Source organism: Anastrepha ludens, chromosome 6 (genome assembly GCF_028408465.1).
Source record: "Anastrepha ludens isolate Willacy chromosome 6, idAnaLude1.1, whole genome shotgun sequence".
Taxonomy (NCBI): Eukaryota; Metazoa; Arthropoda; class Insecta; order Diptera; family Tephritidae; genus Anastrepha; species Anastrepha ludens.
Window position 1 is genome coordinate 25359194 of NC_071502.1, and position 15620 is coordinate 25374813.

The 15620-nt window shown below is 38.8% G+C and overlaps 2 protein-coding genes across 9 annotated transcripts in view; one reads left to right on the top strand and one right to left on the bottom strand.

The window, feature by feature from the left end:
- Positions 1-15620, bottom strand: part of LOC128866947 (uncharacterized) — a 111363-nt gene that overhangs the window by 35332 nt on the left and 60411 nt on the right. The gene's annotated exons all lie outside the window — the stretch shown is intronic.
- Positions 1726-2458, top strand: LOC128868713 (uncharacterized). Its single transcript, XM_054111136.1, has one exon. The coding sequence runs from the start codon at positions 1856-1858 to the stop codon at positions 2456-2458; it is 603 nt and encodes a 200-aa protein (XP_053967111.1). The 5' UTR covers positions 1726-1855.

Consider the following 15620-nt stretch of genomic DNA (forward strand, 5'->3'; position numbering starts at 1 on the left):
AATAAATTTTGATGATGAAACAATTATTTTGCGTTTTATGGAACAATTCCCGGTACATTTTTGACAGAATATAGGCCGCTCGCCCTCCCTTGAAGTGATACTTATCCCGCGATGCGAAAGAAATGGAGCTGGGATGGGTTTTTAGTGGATGAGCCGAAGGGCAATTCTCACACTTTTCGGCTTTCAAAGCTTTGTGTCGCCTCAACAATAACGAAAAAAAAAAGTTGTAAGATACATACATATTTTTTATTAGGAGCTTTTTCATGGCGAAAATACACTAGTGGGTATGTGGATAAGCAAATTTGACTCATTTGGGGTAAGAACAATCTTCGCGTGGCTCCCGAGAGCGCAGTATATTTCAAGAAAGTCACCGCTTGGTGTGGCTTGCACGCCGGACAAGTCATTGCCTGAGGTCTGCCTAGTAATTCGAAAGCCCTTAACTATGCAGAGATGGTAAGCAGGAAAATAACAACTGCATTTAATCAGGCTCACAGGTTGTAGAATAGTTAATCCCGCCAAGAAGAGCACAGCGCGGTAGCAGGTTCAGTTAAATAATTTTTGAGCCTCAGCGCTCAGCAAATAAAAACGTAGTGTAATACACCCAATTCATTTTAACTCTTCGCTTTCCTCTCCACAACTATGCTCCACTCTCCCTTAACTTACCAAAGTTGCCATTTATCGATAACGATTAAACAAAGCTATGCTGTAACAATAGGCACACTATCCGTGCCAAACAAAGTTTAGTCACCTTTGACACAAATTTCAATTGAACCGAATAGAAAAAAGAAAAACAATAAATTGCTAAGTCGAAGCGAAAAAAAAAATATTATAAACTGTAGTGCTAAAGTGTTCGGGAGCAATCAGGCCAGGCCAAGTCATGCCAGTCTGACGTTAGTTTTCTAACATTTTGCGAAAGAGTGAGCGAGCTAGTGAGCCGAGCATACTGGCAAAAGACAAATCAGAGCAAAGGAGCAGCGAAAAAAAAATTAATTTAATGAAAACACAGATCGTGTGGCAGCAGCAGACAGAAGCAGATAGTGGTGAAGCAACATTGCAATAACAACAACAACGACTCATCCTCCATAAACAGGTGAAATTGCTTGACGACCAAGCAACTCAACGAACAATAAACTGGGAAAGAGGAAAAACTAAAGCAAAAACAAAAAAATTAAACTAGCACGAATACTGGAAAAAGCAAATAGGCACAAAAAAAAAGAAAATCACGATAACAAAAGGTGGCAAACAATAGCGGCGTTACCAGAGCCGTGCTCGTATCGATTAAACTACCAGCAACTCATTCCCGCAGCACAAACAAGCGGCACACGCCCAGCGGATACTGCACGACCGCTGATTTTCCAGGACAGGGCGACCAGCGACTACACAGCCTGGTATTGCCTGGACTCAAGTGGTAGTTGGAGGTGCTGGCGTTAGTTTGAGGAAGAAGAGTTGATTGCGGTTGATGGTGGCAACTGGATCACGTTTGATTACATGGTGTAAATAACAAACAACACCAGTAGCGACAGGCAGCCAGTCAATTAGATCGTGTGTGCGTGTGTGTGCTGGTCTATGCACGTAAAGCAACGTGACAAGTCCTCAAAGTGAATACGAAGTGTGTTAGACAATTGAAAAAGGTGTGCGGTGTGGTGCACATGCAGTTGCATGCGGTACCCAGCTCCAGCTAAGCAACCTAGTTTCAGAGCAGCGCCTTGAGCTCTAACACTTAAGCCGCCAAGAAGCCGACCAACAGATTTCCCAAAAAGAGTTATAATCGACTAACCAAGCAGACACACAAACCGCGACACAGCAGCCCCATAGACTGGCAGGCAGTCTATCTGAGCGACGAACGCCGAGTAAAATGAAAGTGGACGCAGACCAACAGAAGCCGACATCAAAGGCGTCGGCAGCAATAGATACAACCACAACCAGGCTAGCAGTGACTACGCAGGGAGCTGCTGCCGCAAGGGTGACCAGAACTAACACACTTGGACTAGTTAAAAAGAAATCTTGCACAACACTTCTATGCGAATTGACACGCCTCAAGTCGCAACAAAAGTACCTCGAATGCAGTCAAGTTAAATTGAATCCAGCCAACTACGAGGATCCCACGGCTAGCAATGGTAGCGCTGCATTTCCACTGCCGCCGCTGGGAGGTGAAGCGATGCAGTTGGTTAATGAAATTGAGTGCTTAAAAGTGCAATTAGATGAAGATTTGAAGGTGTATAGTGAAAATTCGTATCGTGAGGTAGAGGAATTTCGAGATTTGGTAAGCGCCATACGCGTGGATGTTCAACAACCGGAACGATTGAGCCAATACACTTTGCCGGTGTTACGCGAACGCATTATCGCCATAAATACGCAGCTGATGCAACTCTGCGATAAAAATCAGGCCGAAATGGAGAAATTGCGCGGCGAATTCGAGCAGTTGGAGCGGAATAATGACATACTTGTGAAAATTTGAATGCCACTTAAGTGTGCGCCTAAAAGAACTGGAAGTGGTTGAGAAGAAGTGGAAGGAGAATGCTGAAGAGACTCAATTCATTATTTAACGTCGGATCATTGCAGCAATGCATAGAAATCCTGCTTAAAAAATGCGCAGCCGTGTTTATGTATGCAGCTTTTGTGGTTTCATATTCTAGTTTGACTGGCCAGTCTAAAGTAGATCTTTGTTCCTCGTTATTTTTGTACTTCCTGCAGCCTGAATATGCCACTCTAGTCTTAAGTCGCCCAATTGAAGAAAAAATACTTCGTACACTAATAAAGTTTTTGTGTCGAGATCCAAAATTGAAATAACTAAATCATAATTTAAACTTAAAAGTGACATCAGACAACGACTGACAAAAGTTTCAAAGCTAAGAGAGTTTTAAAAATTCATTAATATTATTCTTGAGTTGGAAGAAGCTTTTTTTTGGAGATCGCTACCACCCATATTTAAAAAAATGTGTTCCCCTTGATTTGCTGTTGATTTTTTTTCGCTTACTTGACTTCAAGCCTTCTAACGCTGCTGGATTATAAATGTTGAACTTTTAAAAGCTGCTTAAAAGCTCTGCAAGATTAGCCTATGTGAGTTATTTGTAATATAAAATTATTCAAAATTTCTAGTAACTTTCGCTTGTCCAATTTTCGTCTTCTTCGCCAAATCATAAATGTATTTTTAGTGTAAATTAAACGTTTATTTGAAATAGTAGCTAAGAAATTACTTAAATGTTTGTAAATTCTTATAATAAAATTATTTTATGTAACTAAAAAAATGGCCTAAAATTTTAGCGCAAATGGTTTAACGCTCTGGGGACGGAGCCGTTCGACGGGCGAGCGTCGCTGAGGACGGGGGGTATTGGAGTGCGCAGTAAAGAAAAATGAACATTGAAACTAAGGCTTTATTTAACACAAGACAAATTTTTTTTCCATAAAATCAAAAATTAATTATAAACAAACTGCTATCACCGCTAATGTTGAATTGCCTGAGTAGATTCCTTATTGCACGGATTTCACTTCCACTTGGCGATGTAATGCCGTCATCTTTCGTCTTATCAGATTCGAAGTAATATTCGTCAGAACTGTCACCATCTAACGTATCATCTCTAGATCGTTTGGCCATCGTGCGTAGGATAAAACATAAAATACAATATATAAAAAGCCTGCTGGTTGCTCTGGCAGTGACACTGAGCGACTGAATCGAAGAACTGAAATTCGTTCTAATTCTACCGTCGTCTAACATCGTAAGTTTACATTATAAGGAAGATAAGACTCCATCGCTAATGGCCCCTAATGTCTTTGAATGGAAACGTGACTCTTTTACTATACCTATGCGTATCTTATCGCTCAGAACGACAGACGTCTTGAACTAATCTAGGCGGCAATATGCCGACACTCGTCCCAAAGGGTTAAAACTATTTTATGGTTGATCTTCAGCTCCTGGGTGATGTTACGACTACTAAGCCGGTCATGCCGGTCAACTTCGAATATTTCTGTGATTTTATGGACATTTTCGGCATTATCGAGATTTTCTTGAACAACAAAAATGCCTGAACGAAATCGAAGGAACAAAAATTGTACGTAATTAGCTGCTTAACACCGATTGGAGGAAGAAAAGGAGGGCGCCCACGAAAGAGATGGTTAGATGATGTCGAAGCAGATCTTAAGCAAATGAACGTACACAACTGGAGAGATGAAGCCAGGGATAGAATAAAGTGGAGAAAAAATGTTGATGAAGCTATGGACCACCACGGATAGTGAAGCTAAGAAGAAGAAGAAGAAGTAGAAGAAGAAGAAGAAGCTGTTACAGTATTGGCACCATAAGTACAATTTACAATTCCAGTGGCCTGGTTGCATTTTCGCATTATCGCCTTTATCAAAGAAAAACTGTAAAATGTACTGAATTTCGAATTTCTTTCTTGACATCCATTGTAAACACCCTGTACCTCACAACTGAAGGGAATAAACAAACACAGCAAAATACATTTTTTAGTGTGAAATGCCACCTTGACAAATTTTAAAAAATTCTATTGGGTATGGGAATAAGTTTCCGGCCATTTTAGCAAAAGTTACGAATTATTTCATTCGAGTTCTTTTGATTTGATCCATTCATTGAGCCAGTTTGCGATGGTCTCTTAAGAAGTTGGCAGTGCAAGCAATATTTTGACTGAAGTATTGGGTTTCAGAAAGCTGTGTGCACAATGGGTGCCGCATTCGCTAATAATGGAACAAAAACAATGCGACTTACTCAAAAACATTTAGGCGTTTTCGACAGAATAAAGCGGATTTTGTGCGGTGATTCATCACTGTGGATGAAACGTGGGTCTATCATCAACAATAGGGTAACGAATGATCTCGAATCTGGTTCTTCGATTCCGCACCGAGTTCGTGTCTTCAAATCAAGAAAGTGTTAGAATTAGGTTTTTGCGGATGCGAATGGAATTTTGATTGTGTGGATTACTTGCAAACTGGTAAAACAATAAATTCTGAATATTATTGTAACCTTTTAGGCCAGCTGAATGAAAAAAAATCTTGAAAAAGACCCAGTTTGCAAAGAAATAAATTATTTTTCATCAGCACAACGCACCGTGTCACAAGAGCATATTGACAATGGCTAAAACCCATGAATTAAAGTTCGAATTGTTGGAGCGTCCACCGTATTCACCGGATTTGGCCCCTAGCGACATCTATCTGTTTCCAGACCCAAAAAAATGCTTGCGTGGAAAGCGTTATTCATCAAATGATGAGGTTATAGGGTCAGGTCAAAGCTGTGAAAGCGTATTTTGGAGCCTTTCAAGATTCTCACTTCGGACATGGAATTCATTAGTTGTAATAACGTTGGAAGAGGTAAAAAAAAGTGTTTACTTTATGTCAGATAGGAGGAAGAAAAAGAGACCTTCTTAGTCGGATATGGTTTGATGTTGTCGAGGCAGCTTGAAAGGGATGAACGTTCATAATTGGAAAAAATGTAGCACAGAGAGACTAAATTGGAGGAAGTTTGTTGCTGAAACTATGGTCGACTACAGACTGTGAAGGTAAGAAGTAGAAGAACCTCGTTGGAGCAAGTGCATTGATATTCAGGGAGACTATACTGAAGTGGCAGGCTAATTACCTACCCTGTCGGAAATCAAAACCAGATTAACGAAACCAACGCAAGACAAGAGTCTTGTCGAGGCCCCATGCTCCCGAGAGGAGTGAACAAGGGGGGAAAAATACTGAGTAATAAAGTGTATTTCAAACCATAAAATTGTGCTTTCCTTTTGTTTATTTGAGTTGAAACAAGTCAAGGCGAATCTACCTGTATTAAAGGTGGTGTTGGTACATCAGCTAACTTATTATTTTTTTTTTTCTTTCGCCGTGTCCATGTGGCTGTCAGAATAGAATAGAACAAGGTGAATTAATTTTTTGTTTTCTACTTCGCCACTACCTTGCCGTGACAATCAAACGTACAAGACATTGTTGTTGGCTCAGTACCACCACCTTCAATAAATGCGCCTTGGAACAAGTGAACTTTTTTGCTTTTAACTCTTCAATTGTTACTCATACGCCCAGTGATGCCTAATACCTTCTCTTCTGATTAGATATGTATGGAATTGCATTAGAATTTTGCAGTTCGAAAACCATCTAATCTCTCTCTAATATTACTTTAATTCACAATTGTTATGTACACACACACACACACACACACACACATACATATACTACAATGATGTATGAATATGTTCGTACGTGTGCCGTTACAAGTAGTTGCTGCTCCCGCCAAATGTTGCTTCGGGTTTACACCTCTATTTTAACACCTTGTCTCTGTCTCTGTCTCTGTCCTCTGCTATATTTTGTTGTAATTATCAGTCGCGGTTTTACCTAACCCCTTTTCCTCCATTTTTCAACATACCAATTTTGTGATTGTTGGTTAATTGGAAACACGCCGACGCTGTCCCGAGTGTGAACGCATATTTGGCTGTTGTCTCGTTGCCCAAACGTGCCAAGCGATCTCTCTATTCATCTGTGCGTATGTATGCATGTATTTGTGATATATGTATGCATATATATGCGCCTACACGCGTGTGTATGTATGTATATACGTTGCTAATTGGTAAACTATACAGCCTCGTGCTGATAAATATATAATTTATAAATTTGCAAGTAGACGCGATAAAGTGGACAACAATAAAGTTGCGATATGCATGTGATTTCTTCTTTTTTCATTTACAGTGCGTTCGTTTGGTATTTTTCTGGATTTTTTTTTTTGGATTTTTTTGTTTTTTCTTGGGTTCGGGTTCCCGTAAGACAGCCTCAGTGGAAATCGCGACTTGCAGGAATTGAAAATCTGCTTTGTTTGTGTGTTTTCGTGTTATTGTTTCTGCTTCTGTTTACTTTATTTTCGTCTTGTTTGTATGTGAGTTGTTTTGTTTATTTTATTTTGTATTTATGTATTTGCTCCATTTATTAACTACTGTTGGTAGTTAGAAAACAGCGGAAGGGTGTGGAGTGTAGAGTAAACAGCAAACAGTAAAAAACAAAGTCAAGAAAAAAGGTATGCATGCAAAAAATGATAACAACAATGGGAAGAAATAACAAAACATGAACGAAAAATTAAATGAATTAATGGCTAAGAAAATGGTGAGAAAATCGGTGAATAACACAACCATTTAGTAAGTTGTGTGAAGTGAGGAAAATAATGCTAATTGTTGTGGTAATTTGACTAAATAAACAGGTATTTGTTTGAAAAATTAAATCTACGCATTAGTATTAGTGCATGTAAAGTGTTTTTTTCGATAAAGGCACCCTAACTTTTCTACCATTCAAGTTAGTTGAAAAATTTCGAAAACTATGGCCTCGGTAGTCTAACGTAAGAGCACTACCCTGCCATCCTAGAGGTTGTGGGTTCGAACCGCACGTAAAGCACGGTTCTCCCACTTTTCCAAATTTACCTACTTTCCCTGTTTCGACAAAAAAAAGATCCATTCCTCAGCCCTAAAAACTTGTCCTCTCCATCCTTACTCCCGCACAATAGTCAGCGCATTATTTGCATTGTGGCTACTAAAACACGCAAACAACAAAGGAAAACACACAGTTACACATTCCATCAGTGGCGCCATGAAGAGGAAGCGGGCAACCGCGGTAATAGAACAGACACACCAAATTTAGCGAAGTTTTCAACCATCCGTGCGATCCTTCTGGCAGAAAAACGTGAAACACAGATGGCGCTCCAAGCAGTGAGAATGTGTTGTTCCTAAGCAACGACAGGTGGGCATTCCTACTACTTAGGACTCAAAACCAGATTAACGATGCTCCCGAAAGGAGTGAAAAAGGAAAAAAAACAAAAAAAATCGTATTAACTAGTGAAGGAATTACAATTTTTAACCCATTTTAATATTTACGCATTCATTTGAATACGCAATAAATTTTATTTCTTTCTGTCAAATCCACGCAGTACCGAATGGTAGTCACGCACCATTCGACCGCCTTAAGTTCAGTGAGATTATCTGGAATAAAATATTTCTATCGCAGCCGGTTTGTACGTACAGGCATGTCTCGGATTTTTCGCGATCAACGGCTGCCGCCTCAGTAAATTAGCTGTCCAGTGTGCTGGACACGTCTCGTTTTTCATAACTGGCGCCTCTCCATGCAGTAAAGTTGTTCCCCATGCTTCTACTTAGCGCCGGTATTGAGCGTAACGCTGGGCCCGAAGTTAAGTTTATTACTGCTGCGTTTGCCAGCTCCACCTAAACTGCACTTCGGTTAGATGCGATCCGTGCAATGGGTGGTGCCATTTTAATACTTGCTCAGGCCTTAAGACACATAGGGAGTGGCCCACACGGATTTTGGCCACATGTTGGTCCCGTCTTCGGGCGCAATTAGCTTCCACGGCCTCTACTTCGGGTAGTGCGCTGTTGCAACCTTCTAGCATCACAAATAGAATCACTACGGCTCTTCGGAGCTCCCCTGAGCAACTTCACTTCTCAAATTGCTTCACAATTGCAAGCGCTGGTCTGATTCATAGCATAACTTGGCAGGTGGTTGTGTGGAAAAAGAGGTGGAATAGTCTCAGCTCCTTCTCTGCAACTGTCCTGCTCTCATTTGGCTCTCATTTCTTTACTACGCCTGCGGGTTTAGGTAATATCCACTTGATGAGGTTTAAGTAATATCCAACGAGAGTAGTCATCGTACGGTCTTCGCAGAGTGCAAGGTAGCTCATGGGTAACCAGCCTTAACCTAACCCAATAGGTAATTTGAAAAGGTCGCTTGAGGCAAAATAAGAGATACTCAAAATTAGGAAAACTTAGTTCTATTTATTAGCTTTTCAACTCCAAAATGCGACTGGGTCCTCCTATTCAAAGGAAATATTCCAAACTTCTGACCTTTCTTCTCTTTAGCACAGCTCCGAATGATACCGAGAAGTTGCTTTAGGGGACATTAGCGAACTGCCACAGATCTCTTGGCGTAATGAGAGATTAGCTCTTTATTATCTGGTATGGGTACCAGGATACCTACACCGGGTAGGAGTTTCCTGCAAGCTCGTTATTAAGAAATATGAATAAATAGGAATAAAAGAATTCCCTTCTCTTACAGGAGATTCATGAGCCAGTCATAAAGGTAGCCATCAAGCACATCATCAGCCACGGCATAAACCTGACTATTTCATTCACCTTGGAAAATGCACATTTCATCATATCATGGAATTGGTTGTACGGGTTAGAGTAAGGCCTATTTGCACTGCGGCCAGATTGATCTTGTTACTTAATTATAAGTATTTGGTATACCGAGGAATCGGACCACCAGCTCTTAGGAGGAAGCAATTGTAGATCTTCCTCCTCGAGTAGGTACGAGGCCAAGATTCTGTGTCTTCTGTGACCTAATGCCTCACAGTTGATGATTAAGTGTTCCATAGACTCCTCTTCATCACAGCAAAACCTGCATGATTTTTTACTAGATAAACCCGAAAAATGGGGTGGGTCCAATAAATAGCTCTTCTGCCCCTTTTTTGGCATAAAACTCTGTCTTCTGGTTTCCTTCGTGTCCGTCGTGTCCTGGTACCCAAATCAGTGAGACCTGATTAAGAAAGGCCAGTTTGTTGAGTGCATTGTTACACTCTATTAGGACTTTTGACTTGAATGTGAAGCTATTCAAGGCTTTGCGAACCGATTGGCTGTCCGCACTGTTTCCATTATGGCGAAGAGCTCCGCATGGAAAATTGTGGTATCTGTACTTAGTGTTAGGGATTTGCGTGCTCTAGGCCCCATTATTCATGCTCCTAATCCTTGGAGCTTTTTGGAACCATCTGTGTACCATTTCTGTGAGTCATAAATTTAGCCATGTTGAGTAAAAGTTTCACTCTTCCCTAGATGGGAAGATAACCTTCCATCTTTTTATAAAATTGCGTACGGGTTCCTCGTGGTCATTCGCTTGGGTTATGCATACTGCATGTTGAACCCTGTTCAAGATATAGAGGTGTCCAGTAAGATCTTTCGGTTTAAGTTTTTCTTTCATATGAAAAGAGATGCTTGCATAGTACTCGTAGCTTCCTCTTGTATTGCTAAATGTATATATATATACAATATATAATTGGCACGTACACCCTTTTTTGGGTGTTTGGCCGAGCTCCTCCTCCTATTTGTGGTGTTCGCCTTGATGTTGTTCCACAACACAAATGGAGGGACCTACAATTTCAAGCCGACTCCGAACGGCAGATATTTTTGTGAGGAGCTTTTTCATGGCAGAAATACACTCGGAGGTTTGCCATTGCCTGCCAAGGGGCGACCGCTATTAGAAAAATGTTTTTCTTAATTTTGGTGTTTTCACCGAGATTCGAACCGACGTTCTCTCTGTGAATTCCGAATGGTAGTCGCGCACCAACCCATTCGGCTACGGCGGCCGGCAATGTAGCGGTGGTAAATTTAAAAGCGCTTCCATGCCAGCAGTTGGCGTAGTTCTCATGGCCCCTGTTCTGCTTAGGCACGCCAACCTTTGTAGTTTACACAGTTTTGATATAGCAGTAGTTTGATTTGTTTTGTATCATTGTATTCAACCTCTTGTGGTGTGCCCTCTAAGAAAGAGCACGTGAATGCGAGTGTTGTATTGCCCTTAATGATATCCACTTGCAAACGTGGTTCACTGCGCATCTCAGCATACGGATTAAATTCAGATTAATCCTCAGTATCTACAGTGCGGTTGACATTGCAGTTAATGACGATTTTCTCTTGACGAGTTTGCTTAACCAACTCCACGTCGCACACTGGGGATTTTTGTGCAGAGATGCGGAAAAAAGTATACATCCCAAAAAATATTTACATTTTTACTACTAACGAAGTTGTATATATTTGTGTATGAAAAGAACATGCTTAAAAACTATTTTTTTTTTTTTAATTTTTTTTCATAAATTTTTTTTTTATAATTTTTTTTTTTTTTTTTTATTAATATAATCCAGCAAATATTTACGCACAGGATACATGTAAGTTCATAATTCTGAATTACCCTCAAAATGTCAAAACAAAATTAAAAGTGTTTCGTTATCATTATGCACACACTAGAAACAGTGATGTCATTTTTTGTTAGGCCAAAACAGCTGAATCGACTCAAGAAAACAGCTAAAAAAAGCTGAATCTACGGGGAAAAAAGTCGAAAAAAAGCTGATTTTTATATATTGAATTTTTTATTCAAGAATATTTAATTTATCCAATAGTACTAGATTTTCAATATCTTCCTTATCGCTCGCATAATATTCTCTCTGTTCTATTTTATTCAGACAGCTGGGCGGTAGCTGGTAATCAAAACACCATTTGTTTTCTCGGTGCAGCCCAGACCTAAAATTTTAGATAAGTTAATTTCTAATTTAAAAATAGATATAAATATAAACCTTATGCTTAATATAGCGTTTAACGTATCAACGCTCATCCTATTTCGGATTTTGGATTTAACCAAATTCACTTGGCTAAAAACCCTCTCCACTTCGGCATTCGACCAAGGCAGTGACAATATTTGAAGAGCAACTAAAGCCAATTCATGAAATCTGCAGTTTCCGCCAGAATCCCGGTATTTGAGTACTTCATTCCAGAACTTAACCGTGTCGTCGACATTTTCCCATTGTACTTGCCTAACTTCATAGTACTGACGTTCAATTTGGTCAATATTGGGAGTATTAAAATACTACAGGATCGGAGTGATGCTTTTGTTTTTGATTTTCAAGATGTTTTCAACAGAAAAAGCATCAATCTGTTTTAATATATTAAAGTTGTCCGGCAATCTAAAATTGACAACATTGTATTTATAACAATTAAATAAAAATAATTAAATATTTACCTTTGCTTCAACTGTTTGACCAGCTCCACTACAAAACCCGTGCAGCATTCTCTTAGATTTTTTTCTTCTTCTTTTATGCTCAATGCTTTGATTTCTTTCTCAAAATCATAGCCGAGATATAAATCGGTTTGTACGTGTTTCTCAAATTGATCGTCATTAATAATGTCTATTTCACTATCAGGAGGAATTATTTTTTGTTTTAATGAGCTGATAGCTAATATGAGATCATTTAACAGCTTCGTGGCATTAGTTGAATTGCTTTGAAAGCATTTATTTATTTTTTGCATGTCTTGCAATATTGGTTTCAAAAATAGCAAGTACAAATGTATTTTGTTGTCACAAAACGATTCATACAAAATTTTAGCTGTTTTGCATTTTTCCTGCAGAGCAGCTATTCCAAAATGCGTTTTTAGGTCATGCCACTGATCCAAAATTCTTGTAACTGCCATTTCAATGGATAACCATCTGGTGTCACAAACCCTTGGAATTTTCAGGGGAGCCTTTTGGTGAAAAATATACTAATTAATTTTATTTAATATTAATCAATGTTTGGGGCAATCACTTGTACATTACACACTTGCTATGGGAAAACAATCACTTGGCATTAGCAGAAACTAGATATTTGGAACGATTTAAAAATATTAGTACATAAAACGATTAACTACACATAACAGACATATGTATTCATATGTACCAAATATACCTTTTCGTCATTAATACACTCATACATTTTTTTATATATGGACTGCCGGATCGAGCTTTTGGAAAACCAGTTATAGGTTTCGTAAATTAAAAATTCCAAATCGTCTGGAAAGAAGTGCTTACAAGCGTAGTTGACAGCCAATTGCACCGAATGACAAACACATTTGATCAATATAAGAGATGGTGCATCCTTCTTTAATTGAACGTATACGCTATTCTTATTGCCAATCATGACACTTGCGTTATCTGTGCCAATGCCGATTAATTTTGTGATGTCGAGTTTCAATCGTTTTAGCTCATGTCTCAGGCCTTCTGCTATGGACAATGAGTCCCCACCTTCTAACTGGACTAAACTTAAAAACGTAGAAACTACTACTCCACGTTCTACAGAGAAGTAGTTAATGACCACACCTAAACATTAATTTTTAATAATACAAATATGTTGAGACATTAATTTACGTAAACAAAAACAAGTTTATAGTTTTATGTGGAATGACACTTAAAACCATTAAATACAATTCTATATAATATATGTATATTATATGTATTAGATATACATATATGTATATATTATTATCTCACCAAGTAATTTTGTGACGCTAACATCTGTGGATTCGTCCAAAAGCAAACTAAATTTGGAACCGCCAATGTCCTTATGTAGTTCCTCGTTAAAATGGGGAGCCAATGCATTTTTAATTATATACGTGCATTTCGCGCGGTGAAGCTTAATTTTCGACGCGGTGCTGCTGTCATCGAACTTTTGTTGGCAAAGGTCACTTAAATGATTAACAGGGGCGATTGCGCTATGCTGTGCAACGAATAGGCAAAGCGCTGCCTCCTGCTCAATTGTTTTTGTTGCCTTTTGACTAAATTGTATTTTGTTTTTCTGCACAAAGCCGCTCATCGAACTAATGTGCTTTTTTGTAGCACCATGTGCACGCAAATCACATAGTTTTGCAGTTATGCTGCACTTACAGTAGCTACAATACGCCCGTGTTAAGTCTGTGGAATCCTTCCTCAGCCACTCCTTAAATTCTTTGCTCTGGAGCCACACATCTCGCACTTTTTGCTTATAAATTTCTTTCGGCATCGCTAACTTTTATGTTGTGTGGCAAACGAATTTCACAATTTTAGCGATGGAAGACGCGCAAATTTACATAGGTGGGAATTCTTTCGATAGAAGTAAATATCGATAATTTACTGATAGACTTACATTTTTAGCATTTCAATCGTCAAATGGGATAGAAACAACTCACCAAATTGAGAAAAAGTAAAATTAAAAAAATATATATTTCAATTTGCTAAAAAAGCTAGAATTCCCGCCGCCCGCTGTTTTGAAATTTTTCCCGCAATCTCATTTCCAAAACAGCCAGATCTGGCTGGAAAAAAGCTGAAATGACATCACTGACTAGAAAGCGTTTAGTTATTATCATTGCCAAAAAATAATCAGTGGCGCCTGGTGGCACCTGCAATTGATTAAAACTGAAAGAGACGTTATTAAGCAACACGTTGATACTAGTTTCTGACCGTAGGTAAATGTAGCTCAACTTGCAGATCCAAGAATATGAAGGAATATGATTTTTTTTTTTTTTTTCGTAAAATTAATTATAAATAGATAATCAAATGCTTTACAGCCTTTGTTCTTCCGGCTAAAATATATAAAAATATCGTACCCTAAATGAAAAATAAAAAATTGGAAGTCGGCTCAAGCAAAAGGAAAAAAAAACCACCTTGGGCTTTGAAGTTTTTTCTTAGTCAGTTCAATACTATAAAAAAATTATACTTTTGACATATCTATAAAAAAAAAACTGTAAGTCGGAGTTTAGTAATTCTTTTTGATTTTATTGTTGGTTCTATTCTGGAATTTAGAAATACCATTAAGCATTGCGTAGGTGGTATGTTGCAAATTTGACTTTTTTCCGCGAAATCCCCAGTGTGCGTCGGCGCCCTCAAGCTTCATGTAAAATCCGTCCAAGTTGGTGGGTATTGTCTTGATATTTTGCAAAAATTTCTTCTATGAGGAATTCCGCAAGCTCAGGTTTATCTATGCTATGTAAGTGCTTGACGCCTCCGCAACCGCACCTGCAGCTCAGGCTTGGCCTGTGTACATTCCAGACACTACTGGTTACGCCCGCTGCTCCAGAAGCATTGGAATTTCTGCACAAGTGCCAAAGAGTTCGGGTGAAGTCACGTTTAGCAAAGACATTTTTCAATGCATTTGAAGAGTTGGCGGCAATCCGTAACGAAGCACAGATTTTGTTAAATTACTCATTTTGCTTTAATTTAATTTTGCTTTTCGTATTGTAATTAAAATTGAATAGCTGATTAAACCTTTAGAAATATTTTATTCCAGTTTAAACAGGTTGAAAGTCATTAAAGTGAATTATCTGATTTACTTTTAAATATAAGCACAAATCTACAAGTAATTCGTATTGTAGGTAAAAGTGTACTTATAATTTGAGATTTTGGAAATTACTAAAGCTCATTAATGAAGTTATCGCAAATCATCTTATTGCAAGGCAAACATTGCAAAAAAAGTTCATTAGCCTAATTTTGAAATAAATACAATTTTGTAATACAAAATAAGTAAAAACAAATGCGATTGCGTGCATCAACAGAGCATAAGGGTGGCTCTATTTCAAAGCTACTACGAGGGTATTGACCCCCCAGAGACACATTTTACTACATAAAGACTTAGAGCTCAGCTTTATTTCGAAAATATCCTTTTCGAAACCTATAGACTTTATGGTTGACATCCTTCCGACAGTTACCCACCTTGCCGCGGTGAAAGGGTTTAAGTAGGTTCAATGAACAAAGAAGCTATGCTATCTCATGCCATGTTGGATAGGTCTTTGGAGAAACTCCAAAAACTAAAATGCAACCAATTCCCAAGTCGAGGTGTGCTTGGGATCGTGTCGAGGACTGAATGGTGCAGGGAATCACAATATTTCCAACGGAGTTTCCCTCTCGAATACCTGACCGCCTTCGAGAGTAACTGTGGCCTTGCCGCGGTATGGCACGCTGCCGCGGAAGACCCCATTATTTCCTCTTTATAATCATAGGTTGTGGAGCTTGGCGGACGTCAGGCAAAACAACCATAAAAACCAGATGATATCGACTAACAATACAAAAAATAAAAGCAAATT

Coding starts and splice junctions, on each gene's coding strand:
- LOC128868713 (XM_054111136.1), top strand. CDS start 1,856: ATGAAAGTGGACGCAGACCAACAGAAGCCGACATCAAAGGCGTCGGCA.